This window comes from Ipomoea triloba, chromosome 1, assembly GCF_003576645.1.
Source record: "Ipomoea triloba cultivar NCNSP0323 chromosome 1, ASM357664v1".
Lineage (NCBI taxonomy): Eukaryota > Viridiplantae > Streptophyta > Magnoliopsida > Solanales > Convolvulaceae > Ipomoea > Ipomoea triloba.
In genome coordinates, this window is record NC_044916.1 from 36,368,051 (window position 1) to 36,395,952 (window position 27,902).

Below are 27,902 nucleotides of genomic sequence, written 5' to 3' on the forward strand. Positions count from 1 at the left end.
TTTTTTTTTTTTTTGGGGGGGGGGGGGGGGGGGGGGGGGGGGGGGGGTGTTGGTGCGTGCCACACAAAGTTAGGTTTGGGTGTCATAGTCACTGGATGGGGGAAGTTCCAGGAATGTAAATGAGGGGATTTAATTTGGTGGAACTTGATATTTGCAAAGAATGCTTCGATGATTGAATGCTATATGCTTAAGATGGGGTAAGCTAGTTGCGTTTCATTCAAGCAAAACCAAGTCTAACCTAGGGCAGACGATGAATTGAAATATTGAAATCAAATATTTAATAATTGTAATGATTTCAGATGATAATAAATTAAAATTCAATCAAGTTAGTCTCAACTACCTCCTCGTCTCATTAACATGCCATTATACCATAAATATCGGATTACCATTGAAAGACATGAGTACCATGTACACTACCATTCTTATACTATAATGTCCATGCATGTCAATAATGACAAGCGGCCATATTTGTCTACATAAAATCATCTTTATCTACATCATCTATTATCTATATTATACGATCTCTCTCAAAAATTTCATAAAATATCCTGAACACTGAAATCTCTATAAACAAATGTACATGTACAAAGTTTCTTGAAACATAGTGAAAGTAGGCGAAATTAAAGAAATGATACTAAACTTTATGATCACTAAAAGATTTGAATTCATAAGAACAAAAAAGATAACAAGAACATGCATGACCATAGATATAAATTCGATAATAATGTACAAAACTCACAAATAACCTTAGCCCGCTTAGAAGTGGATTTGAACTACGGACACAAGGATTTTCAGTCCTTTGCTCAACCATTTACAGTGCGTTTAGTTGGCTGGAAGGAATTATGGGAACGGAATTGTAATTCGGTTATAAAAGAATAAGGTGCAAATAAAGTAGGAATTCAAATAACACTTTTTTGGTAGGGATGAATGAAATTATTTGGGATGAAAAAAGAAAAAGTGGTATAAAAACTAAAATGTCATTGTGTAATAATAATAATCAAGGTAAACAAGCCAAAAACCTTTTGGTCTAATAGCATACCGTTTACCTCCCACATGGAAGGGAGTAGGTTGAGAAAGTAGCGTGAAAATCAGTTGGTCACACATCAACTATAGCTCTATATTTCATTTCTATTGAGGATATAACAACTAGTTTAAGTCTATTTTCTTCATTGAATTGAAAATCGCCCTACCTTACCACGACTAGTAAGCTAGGGAAAAGCAATCTGACTTTGCAATCAGCACTAAGGAAGCTACCTGGTATCTTCCATCGGAAAAGGTGTCGTCACTCGTCAGGGGTGGCGGCACAGCCTCTCTCCGTTGTCGTCCATGTCACGTGTTAAAAGGAGGATGCGCATATATACATACATGCATGCACTTCAGTTCCATTTTCCAATTGTCTTCCTCTTCCACAATATAATGCAGTCAGAGTCAAACATTCGACCAATATAACGTCCTTTCCCTTTCCATATGCACCTTACTCCACTCCATGCACCACTATTTATACCTCCATACTTAACAGTAAACTCACCCAATTCAAATATTTTATTAAACAAATATCTCCTTTATTAGCTTGAAAAGTTCGACAGATAATATAATTTAACCTTTCGATCCACATTATATTAAAGAATATAATGGAGATGAGATTGAGGCTGTTGTTCGTTATTGTGTTGGTCGCTAGTTGTTTGCTTGTCGGAAACATCGAAGCTCGTCCTCTCGGTGGCGTTGTTGCAGAGAAAGCTTCTGCCGGAGGAGATATCGTCAGAAAGGCCGGAAACACTATCGGCAGAGGGAGATTAGTGCACAAAATTAACTCCAAAAATGCAAAGATTTTGGCTGAAATCAATTCCTCTACTCCCAGCCCCGGCAATGGCAACTAGCTAGCTAGCAGCTGCCTATCCATCTATATAGTTTGCACCATAAGATTTATTAATTACTATTTTTAGTAGTGTTATCCCTTTCTTTTTTATTCTATTTATTCTATCATTTAGGAATATATGTGTACTGTGCTCAAAGTTTAAGTGAATAAGATCTTTATATTTTAGACTCGAAATTTTGTTACGGTATCAATTTTAATCCATATTTGATAAAGGATCGATATAGTTCAAGCATTCTCTGGTAGAAAATTTGACCATCTCTTTCATTTTCTTTTCAAACATTTGAAGAGCCGAGGAAAGAATTAAATATAGGACATTTTACTAAATCATTAATGTTGTTCTAAAATTCTTAAATTCATAAAACTTATTTTACTTAAAGGTATTCGTAGTCTTACAGAATATCTACTATTTCAAATTAAAATAGGTATATATATCCTAACCACCCTAAATGCAAAACTAAGACAAGCCCATCATGGCTTTGCCTATAAAAGTGATGGGAGAAAAAAAAAATATTGGTTTAATATATTACCATTTCCTATATAAAAAAATATGTAGATTTTTTTTTTTAGTACGATTGACTCTGTTCATAGCTATTTTCTCAAGAACCAATGAGGCTCGAACCCACCCCTGGGAGTGCAATCGGGTGCCACTAGACCGCAAGGTCTTTGGCATATCTAGATTTGTTTAAGGATGAATAAAAATTAAATTTGACAAATATTTTTAAAATTGTTGGTATACAATTTTTGAAGTTTTTTTTAACCATTTATGATTATTTATAAGTTAGTATCTGCTCTATAATTTTTAATCTATTTTTATTATCCATTTAGAATAGTAATAGTGTCATCATACTACAATGTAATTGGCATTTTTGAAGTATTTAATACATAATGATTTGATTTATATAATTTAGAGTATTAAAACTATACAATTTAAAATTTTGTAACGACTTTTTGATTTTTAATAAATTCAATAATAAAAAATATACTATAACAGAGTAGTTTTACAGAGTAATTCTATCTTTTTCCAGAGTAAATATGATTACCAAAATAGGAGGGAAGGATTAAAAAGGGGGGAAAAAGCTGGTTGAACCGCGACAAGAGGACCGCCAGTGGCCGTACGCCACCACTAGTCTCCGCCGTTTCTCTCAATTGATAAGTTCAGGAGAGCGAAGTACTTTGATCCTTTACCGATTGTTCTAGAAGAACCTTTTTAATTTCTTTTTTTTTTTCCATAAACAAAAATTCAACGAGAAGCTCGAAAAATGGGGAACTTAAAGGCGACGATTACGGACGATTCCGACACCGTTTCGGACGACGACGGCGCCACCACTGTTACGGACTCGCCATCCTCCTCGCCACCTCCACATTCGTCTTCCCTCTCTGGCCCCTTCGAAGAAGGAGAAGAAGTCCTTGCTTATCACAACCAATGTGTGTACAAAGCTAAGGTAAAGCTACTCCCTCTATTCTGATCTAAACTCTCGTTTCTAAGCAGTCTCAAACAAAACAAATAACAAAAGCAGTAACGGAAATGATTGATTAAGGTTTTAACCTTTGTAACTATGTTGATTTCTGGGAATAATTATATATTTCTTTGCTCAAAGACGCTAATTGAATGTTTGTTTCTCATTTGTTCGTTAGAAGAACCTAGTATCATAAAAATGTTCTAAATTTTGAAATGATGCTAGAATTACAAGGTACTAGATATGGAGTATTGTAGTTGGAGTATACCTTAATTGTAATAAAGGTTTCTCTACAAAACCAGTCTTTGTAGAGTGCAATAACAGTTACAGGGTGGCAGACATTTTTGGTTATGTTTTTGGAGTCATTCGAGATGCTTGAATGCTTATGGTGGATCCTATTGGTTTATCCATCAACCATTCCCCTATAACTCTTGAACTCATACTTTTTTTTTTTTTTTTGGGAATCATTTTGGTTTGGAAGATTCAAAAGACTCGATTTGTGAAGACAGAATGGGAGTATTTTGTTCACTATACAGTGAGTAATGTGTCTCTAGACTAATTTATTTTTGACATCTTGCTGAATAGAATGAAACTTAACCTTTTGCATTAATTATGAGATATTTGACACAAAGTGCATTTGATTCCTTGCAGGGTTGGAACAAAAAGTGAGTATATCTACCACATCCTGCTTCTATGATGTCAGAAGTTTAATGAATTCTGAATAAATTTCTTTCAAAGAGGCTAGTTGTTCCCAAATCTGAGAAGTGTTTGATCTCTACACATGTTCAGCAGCATATTGCTGTTCAAAGACCCCCTCTCCCCCACATTTGGAGAGATTGACCAATGGTTTTAAATGTGTTGAGGTCTTAGCATTTGAGCTTTTTGGAAATTTTATCAATTTTTTTTTAACAGCTGGGATGAATGGTTGGGCATAGATCGATTGATGAAAGTCACTGAAGAGAACTTACGAAAACAGCAGGAGCTTAATAAAAAATATGACATGAAGAAGAATGAAAAGGCCAGGCGTGGATCACAATTAAAAGCAAAATGTTCTACTGGTTAGGTTGCTAACTTTATGCTTTATGATTTAAATTTACTGATTTAGCATCTACTGTTTTGTCCCGTGTCCGGCCCATCTTGGGGCTTTGTATCTATGTGCGAATACATAGTGAGCCCTTCTTTTTGTCTATGGAGAAAAAGTACTGTATATTGTTAGATCTACATATGACCCAATAGTCAACAGCCAAGCACTTGGCCAGTAAATCAATCTGGTAGAAAATGCCTTTCTTCTATACATTGTGCCTGAAGAATGTCCATGTGTGAGCATGGTGACTCTGAACTCCAACCCCACTAAAGCACAGAAAAGTAGACTGAAGGGTTATCATGTTTGCTAACATTATAGGTTTTTCTTTGTGTTTATATCAAAATAAGTAACTTTCTATTTTTCCTTCTTTGATTAGGTGTAGGATTCATTTTAAAACTCTAAGATGTGCTTGATTTGATTACAATTCCTAATTATTTTGTAGAAGGCTTTAGCTGTGCTGGGTCTATTTTTCATCTATCAATCTGGGGGATATCCTTTTTAATTATTATCAACTTCATGTGTTGGGATTCTTATTCAATATGATATATAAAGTGGTACTAAATAATTGTGGCAGGGACAAGAGCTAAAAGGCAAAAGAAAGATGTTCAAAAGGTAAACCTCTGTCTCATTCATTTTAGTGTAAATCATGACATATGGGGTTTTCTGTCTGTCTTTGTTTGCATGTAACATTTTCTGAATCTTTGATTGTTGCTTATTGGAGTTAGCACTATTGTTTGAAGAAGAAAAGTGGTAATGGCCCTTAGGTCTCAAAAGAACTATCTTTGTAGTGAAATCTCTAATGCACAAATGCATTGTTTTCTTAAAGTTAATGGTGCTGTTGGCTGTTAAATTGCTTATACTTCATTGCTGTCTATCTTGATCCAGTTAGATATTGCACATTGGCTCTACAAGTCTGGCTCCTAGTGCATTTCTATCAATTCCTATATGTAGAGTCAGACCTCCCAAAGCATTGTACTCAACTTTTCTTTAATGATAATATATAGGCGTTGGGTTGAATTGTTTTATCACTTTTGCCAGGACAAAGGTGTCCTACCTTCAGAGAAGCTTGTTGTTAACATTCAAATTCCATCCTCATTAAAGAAGCAGCTGGTTGATGATTGTGAATTTATTACCCATTTGGGCAAGGTAAAAAAGAGGCATTCTCTGTAGTATACATTAAAATTCAGTTTGGTGTAAGTTTATTAAGCTCTGTTTTACATTTGCTTTGTGTACACATAAAGTTAGCAACTTAGCATAAGTGCATTTAGTTCAATGAAAAAAATCTAAATAAAGTACATAGGTCATTACAAATTTATGATTATTGGAAAAAAGTTGTAATCCCATAAAACAAGTGTAAGGTATTAATGCCTTTTATATACATATTTTGCAGCTTGTCCAACTTCCTCGTTCTCCGAGTGTAAATGAAATACTAAGCAAGTACAGTGACTATCGCCTAAAGAAGGATGGAATGTGAGTTCATGTTATTTCACATGTGCCTCCCTATCTTGATAATTTGTTAGTGCAAGTTGTTTCTTTTATTTGTGACTTTTGCATGATATATTAATTCTTTGAAGCTGAAATTTCTCAAGTCTTTATTCTAATAGAATGTGAATATTTATACTAAATATGTTTTTGTTAGTAAGTAGGTCTCATTATACTTTTAAAACTAGTTCTTTTATCAAGAAATAAAATTAGTACAATGGTTTTCACTCTGTTTTCTTCTTATTTTGTTTCTTTATATATTTATTCATATTTATTTATTATTATTATTATTATTATTATTTTTTGGGGGGTGGGGGGGGTGGGGTGGGGTGGGGTAACATCAAAAGGGGGATGGGGTGGGGTGATGTGATTCGGACCCAGGTCTACCACTTGAACCTCTTACTTCATATATCTATGGTTAATGATATTCATGTTGGTTGTTATAAGCGCCACAAGTTGTATTGTATGTTCAGCTTGTGAGGATGGATATTGTGGTTTTGATGTTCAATATTTTTGGTGGGTGAAGAATTGCTGATTCAGTAAGCGAAATTCTTAGTGGATTGCAATGTTACTTTGACAAAGCATTGTCTGCTATGCTCCTTTACAAGAATGAGCGCGAGCAATATCAAGAAGCAATTACAGATGGAGTCTCTCCTTCATCTGTGTATGGTGCTGAGCATCTATTACGTTTGTTTGGTATGCTCAATTTCTCATGTTTTTTGGTCTGCAGTTTTATTTGCATCTATTAGACTACTACATATGTTTGGTACACTAAGGTTTATTGCTCCACAGTTTTATTTGGAACACATCATCCAATGCCCATAGGTATACACCAATCAAATTTATAGAACAAAGAAAGAGTTAAAATGATTCAAACATGCTTTTCCCAAATTAGGAGGTTCCTAGTGCTGTGAAAAATCTTTCATATCTTAGGAACCATGCTATTACTTATTATTTAGAAATCCAGGTATTATGGAATTATGATCCAATATTTGCATTTCAACCTCTTAACATATAATTGGGTTTTCCCCAAAGAGACATTTTTTTTAAGTCAAAACATTTATCATCCTTACTAAGTCAAAGCTGTCATCCAATGAGAGTTGGCCCGTTGTGCCATGTATGATACTTAGGACATCATGCATGCTAGATTCTACAAATTTGCCTACACGTATTATTGACACGATGCTTTGTCCCCACCCCCATATAAAAGACTGACCTTTTTGCCACCAGCTGTTCATCGAATTCTAAGTCTCATAATTGAACCAATTTTCCTAAGGCCTTCAATAGGAAAGCTAATTAGCTGTCATCATCAACTTAATGACACTAATCGAAACAAATGCCCCTAGTTCCTTGCATTACTTGAATTAATTAAATTTGTTGTGCTTTGCAGTTAAATTTCCTGAAATATTGCACCATGCAAATATTGAGGATGAGACAGTAACTGAGTTGCGACAGAAATTGCAAGACTTCCTCAGGTACAGTGATCTTGTCTATTTGTTTTTTTTTTTTTTGAAAACAAACTTCCTTGTTTGTTAACTTACATTCACAAAATCATCATCCCATACTGCCATGCATATCAATACAAGGAGGAAGATAGGGGTTTGGTGCAATCTCATCTCTTGATGACTAAACCTTCTGGTGGGGGCTAGCTTTAGCTTGCAGTCAATTGATTTCTCTCCTGATGTTTTTTTCTGTCACCTCAGTGGACAGACACGCATTACAGGTGCAAACCAAGAAATTAAATAAAAAAAAAAAAATTCACTTGGAGTCTGGTTGTGTTTCTAGGCGAAAGCTGTTTAACATTTTTACATTAGTTATTGGTTTTGAAATTACCCAATAGTCATCAAACTTAGGGGAGTGAGGGAAACATTGGACATTGCTTATTAAACAGATGCTTTGGGTATTTTCCAACAACTTACTGGGCATTCCAACTTCATTCTATTCCCAAACAGGTTTCTACAGAAGAATCAAAGCTCATTTTTCCTATCATCATACATTGATCCAGAAGTTTCAGATGTTGTCAACAAGAAAGGGGATGACTGAGCTCAAAACATAGTAAAACTTCTGCTCTGTATAAGTGCCTCTATCTTGCCCCCAAACCCCCTCCCTCCACCCCATTTGTTCTAAAATTGGTCGGTTGCATTGTACATGTTGCTTTTGTCTGGTGAATAGCAACAGCAGGTGCTGTTATTTTGTAATGCTCGTTTTATACAGTTGAAACTCTGCACCTTCAAAAGGCTTCAATCCCAGTGCATAATGTTTAAAAGAAAAAAGGTTAAGCAAGGCTTGTTTTTTGCGGTTTATTTAATATCCATATTCAGAGAAACATCTTCAAAGTTCATTTCTAAGACTCATTTTTTCTGCTAATTGCTGGTTATCCAGTTTAGATGAGTAAGAATCGGTCATGAAATTCTCTGCTTTACTGGCTGCCCTTTGTGTTCACAGTAACCCAGTAAACGAACAATATAAACGCTTCCATACTTCTAAACGTTCGTTTTTAGAATAAAGGATTTGGCTTGTAATTGTTAGGCCCTTGAATTCAAAGACTAGGCTTGCTTGTTGCTTCTTGAATTTTTTTTTTTTTTTTTTTTTTTTAATGCGTTTTCTCCTGAACAGGCCATATTTTCCAGTTCTTCCCAACTTAACATGCCTGCAAAATTATTTTTCATCTCCTAATCACCAACGCTACTAAACAAATTAGCTATCAATCTTGCTGATGCCAATTCGATTAACAATGGCGTTTTGGACTGCCTCAGTCTGCAAACAGAGCCCGCCGTGTTCAATCCCGGACATGTACTCCCTCACTTCTTTCCTTATCACATCCTGTAGCATCGCCAAGAACTCTGGGCTAAAGAGCCGTTTCTCCGCCGTTGGAGGTGAGGCAAATTGGAAGCTTCCATAGGTTTGCGGCAGAAAAGAAGGTGCCGGTGGAGCCATTTGAGGAAGAGAAACTGGAGCAGGTGGAGGAGGTGAATGCGGAATTTCAGAGCTATCGGATCCGGGCACACAGAGACTCAGAGAGGTAATCGGGTTGGTAGTAGATGAAACAGTTTCCTTCGGAGGAACGACGCCGGCGGCCCGCGCAACTGGTCTGTAAACATGCGGAGGAACACCACCTGAGAGACTAGAAGAGCTCAAATCGGATCCCGGAGGGCTATCCGGAGCCGAAAACAGAACACCGGAAGATCCTATCACAGGCTGAGGCTGTTGAGGCGGCTTGACCAAGGTTTTGGCGGCCTTGGAAGCGCACTTGCGCTTGAGTGTAGAATTCCAGTGATTCTTAATAGCGTTATCCGTCCGGCCGTGTAGCAACCGGGAAATGGTGGCCCACTTGTTACCGAACTTAGAATGCGCGCGTATGATAATCTCATCCTCCTCCGCCGTGAAACCCCGGTGCTCCACCTGCGGCGACAGCTGGTTACACCACCGGAGCCGGCACGATTTCCCCGATCTACCACAAATAGATTTGCTGATCAGAGACCAATTCCTCGCACCGTACTTCTCCACCAGCTTCTGTAACAGCTCATCTTCTTCCGGGCTCCACGGTCCCTTGATCCGATCCGTATCCTTTCTCCTTGCGCTAGTCGCCATTAACTCAACACAGAATAACAATTCCAAAAAAAAAAAAAACTAAATTACACAGATACTAAAAATGTTTAAATGGCGCGGAGGCGTACGCGCCTCCCTATCCACCGTGAAAAATGCAGCCATGGCCATAGAAGATAGGAGAATCTATATAAGGAGAGTGCAGGCAAGGCAAGCATAGAGTGATAGAGACGAGGCGTTGAGTCGGTGGAGTCAGAGGCAGTTACTTGTATACAGCTGGCAATTCATACCCTCCACTTTTCAATACGACCTCGACACCTAATGTGTAACAAATTACTAAAATACAAAAATGTTACAAATAAAAAAAAAATATTGCAATTATAAATAGTTGATAATTAATGAATAATTTATTATTTTTCTATTCCATTTTATCAAATGCTGGTTATATATTTGAGATAACTCCAAATTGGTCTAAGTGGTTGTGGGTTTTTTTTTTTTTTTTTGAATGATGTTAACTTTATTAGAGTGTAGTATCTGTTCATACATACTTTCTCAACCTACTAAAGCGCAACGAGCCAACGCCTCCACTGTGGAACCTGTGATCTCTCACTTGGGAGGGCAACAACTATGCCGCCGGCCTTTGGCTGAGTAACCTAGGTTAGTTTATCTTGTAACGGTTTTGAAGTTAGAGTGCAGAATTCATGAATTATATGTGACGGTTTTGAGAGTTATTACAATAGTAATTTATAACAACTAAGATATTTTCCCTTACGTTTTGCAATGCTTATCAATTTGGCACCTCACCTTTAACGATTCCGTCTAAATTTCCGTTTCAACGCCCCAGGCCAACACACCTGAATTGGGCCAAATCAGCTCCAAGAATCTGTCCAGCTGTAATTTCCAGCCATTTCTTCGCGAAACAGATGAAATGTGGGGAGCGTGAGGTGAAATTCTATACTGTCATCGTGTAAAAGAAATTTAAAAAATAAGATTTTGAAAAAAAAAAAAAAGGAAAAATAAAACTGCCACGATGGCAGCTGGGCCGATGGCGAAACGCCGACAGATGACAGTTTTACAGTAAAATAATGAATTCCATGTAAGAAGTTTGTTAAGTAGGGCCGACATATCAGTTGTCCGTTTATGAGTGACGTGTGTAGGATGCTTGTTAGTTTTGCCAGCTATAATCCACTTTTCTTTCCTGAGTTTCCTCTTCATTGTTCCAGAAATCCGCAATATTTTATTTTATTTTTTTTTAATTAAACCAAACTTTTTGGTTTCGCAAAATTGTAGCATGGATCCAATAAACTTACTCCTAGCATCCTAGCTCATAAATCGAATCAATCTATTTAACTTCAGACACCTAAGCTCACAAAGAGGTAAATCAAATCAATCTATTTATATTCAAAACTCATCATCAAATTGTATAATTACACGCAAAAAAAGTCCAATTTAGCTCTCGACTTACCACTGAAAAAAAGCCTTACAGAAGGCTTTACATCTACTTAGACAAATGCTATTGGGACAACTTTGCAAGATCTTGAAAACAAATAAACTTGAATATGATTAACTTTGATATCAAATTAAAATATGTGTTTTGTCTTAACTAAAAATATAAATTAATAATTGAATTGTAAATTTATACATATATTTATGATGCTTGACAAAAATTTAGTAGATTATAATTCTCATATTAAAAAGTCATAAATTTAATTTTTAATAACCATCTTTCCCGTCCATTCAAGCCCAACATTACCTGTTTGGATTTTATTTTGTTTAATTATTGAAAGAAGGAGACGTGTGGAAAGTTACGCAAATCGCATGCTTCTCGTGGACAATTCACAATTCGCAATTGTCGTATTTTGGTCGTCGCCCTTCACGGAATATTAAATGCAGTAAACAAACAAATATTAAAAATTGGACCCACCAATTAAGGAATCAGCAGAGGGCAAGTTATTCCGTAAACGTTGGACCATAATAAAAAGTATATTTTTTAATATATGAAAAGTATATTATTTGTGTATTGAATATATATTATATAAAATAATGTATTTTTAGTATTTAAATAGTGTATTTTTTTTAAATACAATGTATATTTTTAATATTAAAAATACATTATTTGTGTACTGAATGTACATTATTTGATAGTATGGTATTATGATTTACACAACTATGGGCCATGGTTCATAGGTAATGATTGCAGCAGAAGATATGATGGCTAAGGTATCCGACGTAGAAACAGTGAACCGAATGATGGATTAGATGAAATTATTAATAATTTGGTGTTTTGATTCATTGATGTTGATTAATACAGATTACAGAATGCCTAATACACCAAAAACGGATTCAAACCAAACCAAATGTTGGACAACAGGAAACTATTATAGTAACTTATCTAACCTGGATGGCCTAATCCATCTTCAATTCCTTAAACCATTATATTAGTTCATTTGCTGCTCCCTAGGAATCATTGAACGTTTAGGTCAATCTGTTGACTCTTCCTTTGGTCTTGGAGTGAATACTTTGTCTTCCTAAGTGCTATGGGCCTATGGCTAAGGTGACAAAATTATCAATTGGCTCCCGAGCTTCGAAGGTCGGGATTATTTACCTTAACACTCTCTTATTATCTTTTACTATTAATTTGGCCCTTCATGATGATGATGATAATGATCAAATGGAGATGAGAAATTGGCAATACAATACAATAAAGATGCAGATATCCAGCAAAGTTAACTAATTAATTGCCTGAGCCTTTTCCAGAAAAAAATTGAAGACAATACATCTGGCACTCCCAATTTCATGAATATACTAATTAAAACATACAACAAAAATCTCCATAGCTATTCAGGTGCATGCATATCATAGCCACATATCCCATCTTAAAAATCACCCCAGGCCATCATCATCATCAAACAACAATCTTAATTTTTCCCAGACTATAGCTACCAAGCTAGAATTAAGGAATCCCAGAAAAAAAAAAAAACATGAGAAGTGAAGGGATTATGGTCTTATTAACAACTACAGTTATAATGATGTATTTCTGCTGGATGATGAGCCCCAAGGAGCTAATGTTAATGAATCTCCAGTCCCATAAACTGATTCACCAGAAACAATTATTTGTGCTTGCAGGGCAGAGCAACATGCTGGGGCTAGGAGGAGTAAACAAGACAGCAATTTTTAATGGGGCGAAAATCAAAGTCTGGAACGGCGTAGTGCCGCCGGAGAGCCGCGAAAATCCGGCGGTTTTCCGGCTAAACGAGCACTGGGAATGGGAATTGGCGCATGAGCCCCTCCACTATGGAATCAACTGCAAGATAACGTGTGGGGTTGGGATGGGAATGGCATTCGCAAATAAGCTGTTGCAAATGGATCCGAATTTTGGGGTCATCGGATTAGTGCCCAGCGCCGCCGGCGGGACCTCTGTCCGGAATTGGTCCGGCGACTACGCCGATACTCCCTACAGAGTTTTACTGGAACGGACGAGATCTGCAGTTAAGAAAGGGGGAGCCCTTAGGGCAATTATATGGTATCAAGGCGAAGCTGATACGATCCATCCTTATAATGCAAAGCATTACAAGACTGGACTTGAAAAATTTATTCATAGATTACGCAATGATTTGCATTTTCCTAGCCTTCCCTTCTTTCAGGTATTCTTAATAATCTATCACTCTTCTGATCACTCAATTGTTAATCGGTTATATAATTTAGTATCTGTGTTAAATTTGGTCCTTTGCTGACCGAAAACATTCAAATTAAGTTGTTTAGAAGGATGTTTTGGGGTTTTAGAGGGAGCAAATACCAATTTTAGTACCATGATTATAGGCAAAATGGCAGTTTTTATCCATATGTTTAATTATTTCTACCAATTTTCATCCAGACTATTCATTTAGTGTCAAAATTCATCACGCTGTTTAAGACGTGCCGAAATCTAAAAATTTTAAGGGTATTTTTGTCATTTTCAAATTAAAATTCCATTTTGAGCATAAATAAAGAGATTTAAGTCATAAGATTATCCCAATATAATTCATAATTATCCTCCCCATCCTACCTTAATTTGCGGAAAAGAATTGCGAATTGAGATTTTAATTTGAAAATGACAAAAATACCATTCATAATTTCATATTTGGCCCTCTAACCATGAAAATTAAAATTTTTCGAGGATTGTTTTAAAAGTTTGCGATCACAATATTTAAAACCCACAATTTTACAGTAACTTATTCACTTTCAAAATCATAAACAATCCAGCCTCTAAAAACCCTAATTTTTATCATTATGTACTAAATCTTTAGCTATATCTGTACTGAACTTCTTGTAAATTGTTTACTGCAGATAATTCTTCCACGAGTAAGGAAACCATTTAGAGGGACATTAGTAGACAAGGTGAAAAGGGCTCAACGCGACATTAATCTCCCCAACGTAATCAAGATCGATACGGATGGATTGCCACTTTCATCGGACGGCGTTCACCTAACTACGGAGGGCTACATTCGACTAGGGTTTACGCTGGCCAACGCATACCTAGAAACCAACTCCAAATTATTACAAAACAAAAATGTCGTTTCAATGTACAACACTTCCGATTTTAATATAGCGTAGTATTGTTTGTATGGCTTCCATGAGTGTCAATTTTATTCACCTTTCATTAGTTTAGATGGCATGCATGCATGCAACATATATCACGAAAATATATACTTAATGTTTTCTCTGTTTTGGACTTATATAGTTTATTGTAATGAAAAACATGTTTCATTAATTGGTGTTGGTCTATTTGTCTTTATTAATTATGTATATGTACCTTCGATCAATTCATGTTATTATATGTTATCTCATGTGTATGTAACTGCATACGATAAAGAAAACATCAAACCGACAAGATTTTTAAAATTTTTTTTTTATAAACCCAAATTAAATGTAAAATCTCTAACATATTAAATGCCAAAATTAGTATAAGAGGACACAAAAAATAGTTGGAAAATAAATAGATTATTCTCCACCAACCACGCGGCAAAATACCAGCAAGAAAAAGTACATTTAAGAAAGTTACAAAATGATCTTGCTTTATTCCAAGACCAAGAGTATAAATTTATACTACTCGATCACAAGATTGATTAAATGATTAGTTTAGCCATTCAATTAATTTTCTTTCAAAAAAATTATAATGTTTACAAGATCGCATTGCATTTTATTTAAACAATTTTTTATATTCATTAATTATCTATAAATTTACTAATCTCAACTTATGTTAATAAGAAAAGAAGTGATGGCTTTTGAAAATTGATTATTAGAAGATAATTTTTTATAAAAAGAAGTTGTAAAAGGGCTCATACTTTTCTAATTTTGTTGGTTAATGCACTCATCATATCATAAGTCAAGAAGCCCATTGCTCAACTGAGCCCATTTGTTTTGTGATCCTGATAAGATATATTCTTTTCCTTCATCTTTCATATGACTCTAACAATTAACAGTTGCAAACTTTCTCGTATACTAATGGATTTTGGCATGTGCACTCCCAGAGAAATATCTTGCATTCGTATTAATGAGATGATATTGACTTAATATTATATCCATGAATTGCATGGAGTTGATGACATGATGCATGAAGCACTAAGATTTTGTAGAATAAAAAAGAAATCTATCTAATTCTGTATATGTCTAGAAAATTAACCTACATTTCAATGTTAACAAATTAGTGATTTATCCAACAGTTCAGAACGTTTGATAAGCGAACCGCTAATGCAATGATAATATCTAGGCGCTTCCCCCTACTAAGAATTAGACTCTATGGTAATGTGGTGAAGATACTTGATACACTACTTATGTATTTCCCAAAAAAGATTCAATAGATAATAAAATACATACATTCTTCCCATCCTAACGGGAAGAGTAAAACATTTTAGAAAAATCTTGATGCATGCATATATGCATAGTATAGTGACATATTCTCTTCTAAATATCAATGTAATTGAATGACCAATTTTAGCACAATAATCTTAATTTATACTAACATAAGGTACGTGTCACATTTTATAGAGGACGATTTCTTTCTTTGCTATTCGAATTCCACTACTGCACCCAACCAACTGGATCAACAAGTCAAAGAATAACATGAGAAGTGAAGGTGTTATAGTGTTATTAACAATTATAGCATTTATGGTATACTTTTGGTGGATAATGAGTCCTGAGGAATTAATTCTGGATTTGGAGTTGCATAAACAGCACATCAAGCAAAAGCAAGTGTTCATCTTAGCAGGACAAAGCAACATGCTGGGGCGTGGAGGAGTCACCAAAACGACATCGTACAGTGGGGAACAAATCAAAGTATGGGACGGGGTGGTGCCGCCGGAGAGCCACCCAAATCCGGCGGTTTTCCGGCTGGATGGAGAACTCCGGTGGGAGTTGGCACGTGAGCCCCTTAGCCATGGAATCTACTGCAAAATCACGTGCGGTGTTGGGATCGGAATGGCCTTTGCAAATAGGCTCCTGGAAATGGACCCTAACTTCGGCGTCGTGGGTTTGGTTCCCAGTGCCGCCGGCGGGACTTCCATTACCAATTGGTCCGGCGACTCTTTCAATAAGCCCTACAAAGTGTTGGCCAAGAGAGCTAAATTTGCAGTCAAGAGTGGAGGGAATCTCAGGGCAATTTTTTGGTATCAAGGAGAGACTGATACAAGATGGTCTCGCAACGCAAAAAACTACAAGATTCATCTCCAAACATTCATTCATAAGATTCGCAATGATCTAGGTTTACCCACCCTTCCTTTTTATCAGGTATCCCTAATACTAGCTATTACATTTTTACACACCTTATGCTGTTGACCTACTAACCACAAGGTATCAAGTTTGACTTAAGGTGGGATCAGCCTATTGATTTTTTTAGTTTAAGTCGGCCAGCTATAGACAACCTCTCATTTACCTCATGGTGGTCATTTTCTTGTTAAGGTCATAAGACGGAGTTTACACAGTACACAAATTGGTTTACTTACTGGTAGTCATTTACAGACTAGGATCACAAGGATTGAGTTTAGTTAGTGCACACCATTAGATAGATAATGATTGCAGGTTTCCCTCGTCACTCAAAAAGAAAAGATTTATGATGATTCCCTGCTAAGTTGGTGGTTTCTCAACTACACATCCATAGGAACAACTTGATTTGAATGGATTAACTATGATCAATGTAGATTGATTTATCTCTTTCTGGTCCTTTGATTGGGTTGGATAGTGGCGGGGTTACGTTATTAGTGACTAATTGAAGTTACTCATTGTTATATTGATGATATATGCAGGTAATTATTCCACGTTTGAAAAAGCCATTTCAGGGGCCATATGTGGAAGAGGTAAGAAAAGCTCAAATGGAGACTAATGCCACCAATTTGATCAAAATAGAAGCAGAAGGATTACCAATTGGAGCTGATGGGGTTCACTTAACAACGGAGGGTTACATTCAATTAGGACATATATTAGCCGACACATTCCTTAAAACTAACTCCAAATTATTGAGGAACGAAACTGTTGTTTCAATCTATAATAGTTCGGATTATAAAGTAGCTTCCTATTCATCATATGCTGGATTTTACACTCTGGCACTTAGATTAATGGCCAAATGGCTTCCACGAACATCCATTTGATTCATCTTTCATTGGTCTAGCTAGTAGCTAGGTCGGAAAACATGCAACATTTGCAATGTTCCACGTTTATGAGTTATATATAATGGACATGTTTTCTTGATTGTTGGTGTTGTCTGGTTTATTATTTGTATGAAATATTCTATGCTATGTAATAGATTATATGCTAAAATTAGTAGAGGAGGTGTTTCCAAAATGAGAAAATGTTACTCATCTCTTGGTGTTTTTGTACAACATAGATGTCAATGGGAAACAAATTCCTAAAGATCTACTATACAAATTTAGTAAATTAAATCTAGACTTTCCATCTTAAAAAAAAAAATGTAAAATCTAGACTTTCTATATATAATATCTAGCTTCCTCAACCATAAAACTTTTCAAAATATAATTTTCAGTCATAAGAGCATCCTTATCAGTGGAGTTTTTTCGCGGTAATTAAGGAGTTTTGTAAGTGTGATTAGGAAAGAGAAAGTGGGAGGATAAGGAAAAAAAATAAAAACAAATCAAATTATATATATATATATATATATATATATTTTATATATATATATATATATATATATATATATATATAATATAAAGTTGTCAGGTGCAGTGCACGCGCCCGCATGGGCGCCCAGCTGTGCGCATAACGCGCACAACTGCCTTCTTTGCTTCGATTTTAAGAAATCAATTTCCTGTTCCAATATCTTGTTCTTGCATAACAACCCTTTGCATTCTCTCTCTTTCTCTCTCTCCAGCCACATGGCATTTGCTCTGACATGATCCCTTTTAATAACCCCAGATGGGGATGCTCTAATTAACTTCCATATCCATGATCAAAGATATCTTGCATCCCATGCCAATTTGTCTTGGGCCGAGGGTCCATGCTTGCAGAAAAGACTTGGCCCAAACTGTCGCTTTGGACCCAGGGTGGGGACTTGGATGGGCCAAAGACAATTGCTGAAGTCGAGAGGGGTCATCTTTAGACATACCCAACAATAAATAATATAATCATGATAAAAAAAATTAAAAATAACTCTTTCAAAATAGCACAAATAACTATATAGTAACCAAAACTCTAACATAATATCAATTTCAATATTTAACACATATTGACAGTTTGAAAATGTTACCAGAGATTGAATAGTTAAAGGTACTAAATTAACAGTTTGAAAATTTGATTAGACTCCGATCTCCATTTGTGGAAGAGATAAGAAATGCTCAACTACAGACTAAAGTCTCCAATGTAATCAAAATAGATGGTGAAGGACTACAACACGGACCAGATGGAGTTCACCTAACAATGGAAGGCTACGTTCAACTAGGAATAACGTTGGCCGACACATTTCTTAAGAACGACGACGAATCTCCCAAATAGTCAAAATAGTGGAGAACACTTGGGTTAATGCTCAAATAGCTCATTGATCTTTCAGAAAAACAACACACAATCTTTGCTTGTTTCGTTAATGGTTCACATAATCATAAATCATTTAGAAGATAAGTACAAGATTTAGAAGATTATTAAGAGCTAGAAACAATAGGAATCTAAATTACACATTAAATTTAGCACATCGCTTTATTCATCACCCACCACGCAAATCACAAGGAAGGCAAATCCACCGATAACGATACAGCTAGAATTATATATATATTTTTGTCGTTGTTTTTCTACTCCCAAATCCCAACCTCCATGAACCCATCTTCAGTAGCGCATCCCCTAAACATTCCGTTGCAGTTAAATCCGTAGGCCACTTCTCCCTTATTCGACACCGCGATCAGTCCAGCCTGGCCCTCGTCCAGCCGCTTCTTCACCACGAAGTCCACCGCCTCTTGTAGCCCCAGGCCTTTGTACTCCATTACGGCCGCCACGTCCCGGGCCAGGGTGCTGCGGAGAATGGCTTCGCCTTCGCCCGTGCAAGAGACTCCGCACAGCTCGGAGGCGTAGGTGCCGGCTCCGATGATTGGGGAGTCCCCGATTCGGCCCGTCATCTTGTTCATTAGCCCACCGGTTGACGTGGCGGCGGCGCACCTACCTTGGGTGTCCACCACCACGCAGCCCACGGTTTCCGGGGCGTACACGCTTATTGGGAGGCCGTTCATCTGGATTGGACTCTCGGCCGCCGCCCCGCACGTGGACTCCGCCAGTGGAATTCTGTAATCAAACTGTTCCATTTCCAACCAACCGTCAATCAGGAATTGTTAATCAATTAATCATGCCAGCCTGCTGGCTTTTTTTATTAATTAAATACAGGAAAAGACAATTTTTGATTAATTAAATTGGTGTAAAAGTTACCAAAATGGCTTTCGCTTCCTTGGCCAGTTTCAACATGCCAACGTTGTCCTCAGTGATGAAGTAATCGTTCTCCGCCATTTCAACGCCCTTCAGGAAAAAGACAAAAAGTGCAGTTTTATGTTAATTTAATCCTCCTTATTCCCACGTGAACCAGATTCTAAAAGCTATTTTCTTAATTTTTTTCAAAAGATTCACTGAAAGGAAGTACTCCTTATTCCCTTTATTTCCTGCTCACAAAAAAAGCAAAATTCCCCAGCTCCATGGGACGGAATAATAGGGACCGGCTGTTCATCAGTCTGGAAAGCTCACCACATTTGGTGTAACTTTCATGCTAGGACTCAATTCTAGGTCCTTGCTCATAATTTACTTTTGATTTGAAATCAGGTTTTGTTTTTTTTTTTTTTTGTATTTATTAAGAATATTAATTTTATGAAGGTGAAGAAGACCTGTTGCTTGGCAAATTCCTCAGCCCCAGAAAAGGCGAGATAAGAGTGAGGTGACCTGTCCATCACGAGGCGAGCGAGAGAGACAGGGTTCTTCACTTTAGTTATCCCGGAAACGGCGCCACATCGACGGCCATGGCCGTCCATGATGCTGGCCTCCATTTCCACCGTTCCTTTCTCGGTCAGAGCAGATCCACGGCCGGAGTTAAACAGCGGATCTGTTTCCAATTCTCTTACCTGTCACAACATGCAAATTAAACCAGATTAAAGGAATTGACGACAACAAATGTAGGCGAAAAATGACATTTAATTTAATTTGTTGGATTTGACGATAAATGTGGAGGAGTAAAAAAAAAAAAAAAAAGGATCGGATCGGAAATGGAGAACGTACGACAAGCTCGACGACATCGATAGCCGGGAGAGAAGAGCGCAGGGCGGAGATTCCAAGATTGAGGCAACGAGTGAGGAGTGCTTTGGCTTCTTCTTGGCGTTCCAAGGGAAGGTTAGGGTCCACTCCAGCTCCGCCGTGAACAGCAATTGCCCAACCGCCCATCTCCCTCCCTCCCCCTTCTCTCTTTCTTTCCCTTACGTCTTTGATGCATAATCGCGCTTCCCTCGCTCCCTATAAATACACCTAATTCCACATGTCGCGGGCCCCCTCTTTCGCCCTCGCCCATCGTCAAAATCTATGTTGGACCGTAATATCATCACTAATTACTTTTTTTTTTATAGAAGAATCATCACTAATTACTTAATCAATTCAAATCAAATCAAACACCTTATACTACCATTCTTAATTTATTACTATACTAATTATTAGTGTACCATATTTTGCTACCATGCCATAATCAATATAGGGAAAATTATCTACTACAATAATAACACGACAATAAATAATAACGGATTACAATTAAAATAAATACAAACCAGAAGGCAAAACCACGTGATTACAAACATTTTTAATATTAAGCTACCAACTTTGACAAAATCGATCAATCGTCAAACTGTACAGAATTTCAGTACCACATTTAATATTAGTTTACTAAAAGTAGTTGTATGAAAATTGGATAATTAATAATTCAATCGTTATATACATACATACGATGGCCAATGGGCATGTTTCATGCATGCAAGTCCATACGGGTGGCGCGGAATCCGCTAAGGAATCTAAATTAATTCTTGGAATCACAAAACCATATTTGGTGCCTAACTAACTGGTCCAAGATTCTCCGGCTCATAATAATAATAATAATAATAATAATAATAATAATAATTATTATTATTATTATTATTATATATCCGACATGTTGGAGCCTACCCATTGGTATATTATTGGACTAGTCTTGGTGAGTTATTACATGCTTTCTTAATCATGAGATTTCACCTCCCCACGTCCTTTTAATGGGATATCCATTGAATACTTTTCTTGGTTAAGCTGGTTTACTCAGTTGACACTCTCGCAAATAGTGATTACATGTTTCTGTTGTAATAAAAAAAAATTATATTTAATGTGTAAATTCAAAACTCCAAAAGCCATATAAATAAATGTGAGTAATTATTGTTGCATTGAGTTTTTATATATATAAATAATTACTATATGAGTTTCTTTTTATTAATTCATATCATTATTTGCTAAGTCACAAATAACCCCAAAAAATATCCTTTTTATTGTGTATTATTTAAAATAAATATCATCATATATTTCGTGAATCTTTTCTTTCATTTCATAAGAAAGAAGAAGTGTAAGCATTATAGATTTGATGTTTCAACATTATTGATTGAAGAGACTTTATGAAAAAGGGGTTTCAAAAGTTGTGCAGTACAGTGAGTCGCAAAAGTTGAAAAAATGCCTTAACAAATTTTATTTTAACATACATAATGGTAACTTAGTAATGGTACATTAGTCCTTCATTACATGCTTTGTTAAGATATTTTTGCATTGTCTTTTTAGAGAAAAAAAAAGTGCCTCTTTTCTTAATTATTTTAAAAATAAAATATTAGCACCGTTTTAAAGAGTTAATTTATATTTAGGTGACAAGTGAAATTGCAGTACTCATTGTAGTACTATACTATGATAATTTGCTACTCCGTACATTCTTGATGTCTCTTTAAACATCATATGCATGTCTTGATATTCGGAAAAGTTTATAAAGTAGCGAATTTAGTTCACACCATACCTACGCAAAGGGATTTTGTTGTTATAAGTCGTATACACGACCGAAAAAAAAAAAAAAAAAAAAAAACAAGAGAGAACAAAATGATACAAGACGAACTTTTCACATATTTTTAAATTTTAATTATTTAACTATTATTGTAAACGAGGAATATAAATAATTTATTGGTCGATATTGGATAATATGATTTCTTCATCATGTGTTCAGAAGCATAGCCGTACAACTAATTTACTTGCTAAGGAGTCTCTTAAGTGCGTTAGGTGCAATTTTAAGTCGTTCAAGATCTAACCCATCCTTTATAATCAAAAAGACAAAGGTTGGGTCAATTTGAAAATATAATATTTATACTAAAAAAATGTCATATTTATGAGAAAAATATAATACTTTTAAATAAAAATTTTAAAAAGTACATTTTCTTTTCAAAGTATTACACTAATAAGTAATAACAAATACTATATTCCTTATTAATAGTACATTTTATAGTATAAATATTACATTTTTATATTCAACCGACACGTCTCGAATTCATAAATTTTTGTAAAAAGACAAATTTACATACCAACCCACAACAGCTAATTATCTTTGAGAAATGAATCTTTGCTTGTTAGGCGTAGGCGGTATGTCTTTTATCCCTATTTGTAGTTAGCGTACTTAAAAGAAGGCGGCTAGCCGACTAATAAGATAATTAATTAAATTAATTAAAGTTGGATTCCAAGAATTAGGGCCTTTTTTAATGTCTCTTTTGTCCTTTTCTTATCTGTTACGGAGTATTATTTTATTTTTTGGTGGATTGCAAGCTGGGCAAATTGAACTTTTCTGTCACTATAAATAATTATTAAAAAAATAAAAAGCTTTAATAACAAATACACCGAAGAAAAGCAACCAAAAAAAAGAGAGCCTTTGTAGTTTGTAATCAGACAACTTTTATTTATTATTAATTTACAAGTAATTGATCCGTTAAAAAAACCTGCATAATTCCTCAATACCGCACAAACCCACACCAATCTAGTTGAGAATTTCAAATGCCATAATTATTATTAACTTTAAAAAAAAAAATTCAAAGTATATTTTTGTTACTGGTTAAAAAAATTTATCTTGGACTAACCTTTGTCAAATTGGTGAGATTGTTGATTTGATGGCCACAAGATTTAACTATAAGTTTAACTCAGGTTGTTGACTTGATAACCGCAAAATTTAATTATAAGTTTGATTCTTAACTGACCTATTGAACCTTTTGATTTGAGTCAATTAGGCTTTCTTGATTTGAATCAGTCAATTATGAGCAACCTCTGATTTACTTTATTAAACACTCTTGAGTAGTGACTGCATATTTTTTTTTATTACTAAAAAAAACATTATCTCATCTTATATATAGATAATCAATGTAAGTAACATGTTGTTACGAAAAGTATCTAAGGATTTGTCAACAAACAATTAAAATAAGTGACTAGAAATCAACGGACTATCGATTAAGGAAGAAACGGTGCCGGCCGGTGTGCGGAACATGGAAGGCAATGCACGAGGTTCCATTGTTCCCGGACGCCTTTGTCCAAAATCGTCAGAAAAAAGGACTGCAACTTGCAACAATGAACGAAAACCACGTTAAGATACACGAAAAAGGACAAGATATTGTGGGGACAAACACCTCTTCGTGGATACCTAACGCCGAGTATCTTCTATTTGTGTGTGGAATCTAAACACTTTTATTTTCTTACTGACACTGACTTGTGTGCCCCCCTTCAAAGATTCGTATCTCGTACCCCACTTTTTGTCTGTGGAATCTTCCGCTTTTGCGTGCATCAAGCATCCAACTACCCGTCGGACGGGTGTAATCAGACCGACTCGAGGTCAAACGGTAAAAATTTGAAATTATTTAATGAGTTAATTTCATTTTTAGTCCTATAAGACAATTTACTTTTAGTCCATTTTTATTATAACATTCACTTTTGATCATAATATTATTGTGGCATGATCATTTTTGGTCTTTTATCAACAAATCAATTTAAATATCGTTAATACAAGGACATTTCGGTCTTCAATTATGAATGCTTTCAAAAAAATATACATAAAAAATATAGTTGTTCAACATACTTTGTATAAAAAAGATTGAAATGTCTTTGTATTTTACGACATTTCAAAGATTTTGTTGCTGGAAGACTAAAATTAGTCATGCCACAATAATACTAGGACTAAATGTGAATGTTATAATAAAAAAAGAATTAAAAGTAGATTGACACATATAAGTCAAGGACCAAAATTGGAATTAACTCTTATTTAATTTAGAAAGTAAAGTTCGAGCTAGACTTAATTTGACTGACTATAATTTTTTGAGTTCGAACTCAATCTAAGTGGGTTAATAAAGTGATTTGTTTCAAACGTTTTACACAAAAAACATAATAACATATATTTTACAACTAAATTCATACAAAAGAACTCGATATTATATCTCAATCGTAATTAATATATAATATATAAATATAATGTTAACAATTGGTTTGTTGCGACATCATTTGACATGAGACAGATACTATTTTATATTAAAAATGTAATTTCTTAAGTGAATCAACGTGTATTAAATTCTTATTAAAAATATTACATTTTCACCTATATTTTATAATGAACAAATAACACTTTATAGTGGAAATGTAATACATACATACATACACATACAGACACACTGGATTAAGCTCCCAGGCTGTTCAAATTAAGAATTAAAATATTTTTGGTGCTACTCTAATGACTCAAACTTTGCTAAATAACAAATAATTCAAACATTGTTGAGATCCCAAATAACTCACGAATAGGAGAATTTATTTGTTTACCCTTAACTTAAACAACTTGAACTTAGCTTGATTTCAAAAAAACTTGAACTTAGCTTGATATAATAAATAAATTGAATATGAATCTTTGTTAAATTAATACAGAATAACTCATGAATAACTTAACCCGCTGACAGGTCACATGCACCACTGCATAGTATATGCATACTCTCCACAGATTTTTTTATGTGCTATAAAGTTGGGATGGTCCTTCCTATTACAGGTATATACCAAATCCAATAATTCTACAGCTTTGCATGCGCACCTACGTAAAGAATCCAAGACATACAATGTCGTCGGATTCAGATACAGTTCACACAACTAACGTTGTCGGCTCCAATGGCCTGAGCTCTGGACCCTAGTGTTAGTCGTATATACACAAGTCGCATTAATATGCAGACCCAATCATTATATATTTAAATCAAATACGTATTTATTTTAAATTTGATTAAAAATTAATCCACTATCCCAGCTAAATGCAACTTTTAGTTCATCCAAATCCATAGTCAAATTTACTATAAAAAAACGTGCATCATGAAGCAATAAAATGTCGGTAAATCCTTATGTGATTTAACTTTTAGAAAAGTTAATTATAAAATTAAATGCCAAGACCTTGTGGTTTAGTGGCACTCGGTTGCAGTCTCATATAGAAAATGGTGGATTCGAGCCTCAGTGGAAGCTGTAAAATATTCTAGGTCGTTCATAACTTACCGCCTCAAATCAATAAGGTCAATATATAAAAAGTTATAATGGATCAATAACATATTAACCTAATCATTAACCATCATATATATATCACACATAAAATCGACGGAATCAAAGTAGGGTTTGTATGAAATTTAACTTTGCAAATTTTCTGTCACATCCTACCTACCAAAAGTTTGTTTTCATGTACAGGCTTCAACATGTGTTTAACTTGAAATCATATATATATATAGTTATCAAATTAATCGTCTGATATATAGTTATCAAATTAATCGTCTGATCAACCTGATTGGGGTTGTCCCAATGATTCAATGAACATATTTAACCTAATCATTAACCATCAAATGTCACACATAAAATCAAAGTACACTTTGTTATGAAATTAAACATGGCAAATTTTCTGCCACGTCCAACCTACCAGAAGTTTGTTTTCATGTGTACAGGCTAACATTTGTTAAACTTGAAATCATATATACAGTTATTAAATTAACCGTCCGACCAACTTGATTGGGGTTGTTCCAATGATTCAATGAACAAATTAACCTAATCATTAACCATCAAATGTCACCCATAAAATCAATCGAATCAAATTAAGTAGAGTTTGTTATGAAATTAAACTTTGCAAATTTTCTGCCACGTAAGTCCTACTACCCATCAGAAGTCTGTTTTCATGTACAGGCTTCAACATGTGTACATAAGTAACAGGAAGATGCAAGTTGATGGTCTTCTAACCTCATATAGATAAGAGTTGATGATGGAGGGCCGCCTCGACGACAAATGCAAGCTGGATTCCTATATATGTGCTTATAAATTAACAGACAATAGTGCATGCATACGTCGTACGTACACTGTTGTTATATGTAACAGAAATGCATGGACCATTGCACAGCGAAAATCATTTTCATTTTTCCCTTTCTACTTTTTTTTTTTTGTTAGTTAATCTTTCTTTTTCGATTTTAACACTCTTATCGTATCGTCTGTTACGTTGAGTATCAATCGTTTTACTAGACACAGAAAAAGAAATAAAAAAAAAATTACATGTAAAATCATTTTTATTATAATTAATGTTCATGTTGCATTGGACCGTCAGAGAATGGACCAAGTAAGACCCAGTTTCATCAAAGCAAAGTCGAAAGAAAACTAAATATTGTTCAATGACTTCAATCTATAGGGCCCAATAGGTGAATTTAGTTGGTATTGTCTTTGTAATAGTTGCAGTCCAACCCACATCTCATTAAACTATGGGCATCTCCTCATGGGCTTAGTATACTCAACAAAAATTCTTTCAAAAATAATGATGCATACAACAAAGAATTTAGTATTGTACAATTATGCCGATCACGCAAATGGAATGTGTAGCCCAGTAGCCTTTACCCCCCTGCCAAATGCTAGCTGGATGATATTTGATATATCAGTTACCGAATTTGGCTATACTTCCCAGAGTGTTGTTCCAATCAAACCAATAAATACACCATGCCAGATAATTGTTTGTTATTTTTTAAAGGAAAATGAAATCTGACAACCAAATATTTCAAAATTCATACCAACACCTTCTCGGTCGAACCTGTTGAACAGTACAAGATCTTTCTAGTACAGTTTACTTCTTTTATATGATTTACTAACAATTATTCAGGAGTAGAGTTTATCTAATATCATCGCATTATGATTGGAAGTTTCTTTTATAACAAAAAATGCAGTGTTTCTGAAGTCTAGGAAGTTGGTGTATGTTCAGATTGACTTCATTCTCCAGTTGCATAATTCCACAGAGTGGGAAGAACACATTTATTATTTATGTATAATGTGATGTGACTTGATCTCATGAGACTAGATCAACGCCCAAAATAAATTAATAAATAATCAAGTGAATGATGATAGGGAAAGAAAAACTAATACTAGGTACTATATTTATAGCGGTCGCATGTCAAATAATTGTGCTGTTCGTTCATACTACGGAGTACAATATAATTAGTTTTCACATGAGTACGTGGAAGTAATTTAAGCAGTTAAATTTAGTGTCTTTAGTGTTTGATAGAGTAATTAATTTGTTCTAGAAGTATGAATTTGTAAACACTATTATGTTGTGTGTAAATTTATGTTTTGCAGGAAGTATGATACTTTATATGGATGAAAATATAGTAGTTTAAGTATAATATGCTAAGTATATAGTAAACGGGTGAGTGTCTTATAATTAAAAAGTTGATCGTTAGCTTTATTTGTATTCGAAATGTGAAAAAAAAAAAATTGATGGCCAGTTGCTGACGGATCTGATATGGCATCCGGCTACACGTCTTCACCATATATATATTCTGGTCAAAGGGCCGGGCGTCTCAAAACACCACCCTATATAAGTCATTTTAGTAAATAATTTGAGGGGAATAACCAAGTATAATCAGATAACTTATTAATTACACTTCATTTATTC

General features: G+C 35.0%; 5 protein-coding genes across 7 annotated transcripts; 3 read left to right on the top strand and 2 right to left on the bottom strand.

Moving 5' to 3' along the window:
* The first annotated feature begins 2,922 nt into the window (after nt 1-2,922).
* On the top strand, nt 2,923-8,182 carry LOC116022599 (protein MRG1-like). Of its 3 annotated transcripts, XR_004099238.1 has the most exons (11): nt 2,923-3,318; nt 3,815-3,868; nt 3,985-3,998; nt 4,246-4,391; nt 4,992-5,029; nt 5,456-5,563; nt 5,808-5,887; nt 6,426-6,595; nt 7,290-7,374; nt 7,486-7,622; nt 7,852-8,182. XR_004099238.1 is itself a non-coding variant. In XM_031263369.1 (10 exons), exons 1-10 carry the CDS (start codon nt 3,136-3,138, stop codon nt 7,940-7,942), a joined length of 969 nt encoding a protein of 322 aa, XP_031119229.1. In that variant the 5' UTR covers nt 2,923-3,135; the 3' UTR covers nt 7,943-8,178. The 3 variants fall into 3 exon arrangements, 2 of the variants coding, with proteins under 2 accessions (XP_031119229.1, XP_031119241.1); XM_031263369.1 differs by lacking the exon at nt 7,486-7,622 and having other exon boundaries at nt 7,852-8,178; XM_031263381.1 differs by lacking the exons at nt 3,815-3,868; nt 7,486-7,622 and having other exon boundaries at nt 7,852-8,178.
* A 170-nt stretch (nt 8,183-8,352) lies between these two features.
* LOC116022662 (transcription factor MYB73-like) lies at nt 8,353-9,615 on the bottom strand. Its single transcript, XM_031263462.1, has one exon. It carries the CDS (start codon nt 9,488-9,490, stop codon nt 8,597-8,599), a length of 894 nt encoding a protein of 297 aa, XP_031119322.1. The 5' UTR covers nt 9,491-9,615; the 3' UTR covers nt 8,353-8,596.
* A 2,656-nt stretch (nt 9,616-12,271) lies between these two features.
* On the top strand, nt 12,272-14,195 carry LOC116022628 (probable carbohydrate esterase At4g34215). The gene is made up of 2 exons (XM_031263398.1): nt 12,272-13,089; nt 13,772-14,195. The coding sequence occupies exons 1-2, from the start codon at nt 12,427-12,429 to the stop codon at nt 14,036-14,038; spliced, it is 930 nt and encodes a 309-aa protein (XP_031119258.1). The 5' UTR covers nt 12,272-12,426; the 3' UTR covers nt 14,039-14,195.
* Nucleotides 14,196-15,613: 1,418 nt separating this feature from the next.
* LOC116013248 (probable carbohydrate esterase At4g34215) lies at nt 15,614-17,067 on the top strand. Its single transcript, XM_031252906.1, has 2 exons — nt 15,614-16,210; nt 16,726-17,067. Exons 1-2 carry the CDS (start codon nt 15,614-15,616, stop codon nt 17,065-17,067), a joined length of 939 nt encoding a protein of 312 aa, XP_031108766.1.
* A 1,406-nt stretch (nt 17,068-18,473) lies between these two features.
* On the bottom strand, nt 18,474-20,363 carry LOC116022591 (probable isoaspartyl peptidase/L-asparaginase 2). Its single transcript, XM_031263357.1, has 4 exons — nt 20,174-20,363; nt 19,786-20,019; nt 19,340-19,426; nt 18,474-19,209 (listed from the first exon to the last, which is right to left on the bottom strand). The coding sequence occupies exons 1-4, from the start codon at nt 20,333-20,335 to the stop codon at nt 18,715-18,717; spliced, it is 978 nt and encodes a 325-aa protein (XP_031119217.1). The 5' UTR covers nt 20,336-20,363; the 3' UTR covers nt 18,474-18,714.
* Between the last annotated feature and the right edge of the window lie 7,539 nt (nt 20,364-27,902).

Coding starts and splice junctions, on each gene's coding strand:
- LOC116022599 (XM_031263369.1), top strand. CDS start 3,136: ATGGGGAACTTAAAGGCGACGATTACGGACGATTCCGACACCGTTTCG. Junction 4,392..4,991: donor AAAAGCAAAATGTTCTACTG/GTTAGGTTGCTA, acceptor TAATTGTGGCAG/GGACAAGAGCTAAAAGGCAA. Junction 6,596..7,289: donor GCATCTATTACGTTTGTTTG/GTATGCTCAATT, acceptor TGTGCTTTGCAG/TTAAATTTCCTGAAATATTG.
- LOC116022662 (XM_031263462.1), bottom strand. CDS start 9,490: ATGGCGACTAGCGCAAGGAGAAAGGATACGGATCGGATCAAGGGACCG.
- LOC116022628 (XM_031263398.1), top strand. CDS start 12,427: ATGAGAAGTGAAGGGATTATGGTCTTATTAACAACTACAGTTATAATG. Junction 13,090..13,771: donor CTAGCCTTCCCTTCTTTCAG/GTATTCTTAATA, acceptor TGTTTACTGCAG/ATAATTCTTCCACGAGTAAG.
- LOC116013248 (XM_031252906.1), top strand. CDS start 15,614: ATGAGTCCTGAGGAATTAATTCTGGATTTGGAGTTGCATAAACAGCAC. Junction 16,211..16,725: donor CCACCCTTCCTTTTTATCAG/GTATCCCTAATA, acceptor TGATATATGCAG/GTAATTATTCCACGTTTGAA.
- LOC116022591 (XM_031263357.1), bottom strand. CDS start 20,335: ATGGGCGGTTGGGCAATTGCTGTTCACGGCGGAGCTGGAGTGGACCCT. Junction 20,020..20,173: donor TCGATGTCGTCGAGCTTGTC/GTACGTTCTCCA, acceptor ATGTTGTGACAG/GTAAGAGAATTGGAAACAGA. Junction 19,427..19,785: donor AGGAATTTGCCAAGCAACAG/GTCTTCTTCACC, acceptor TTTTTCCTGAAG/GGCGTTGAAATGGCGGAGAA.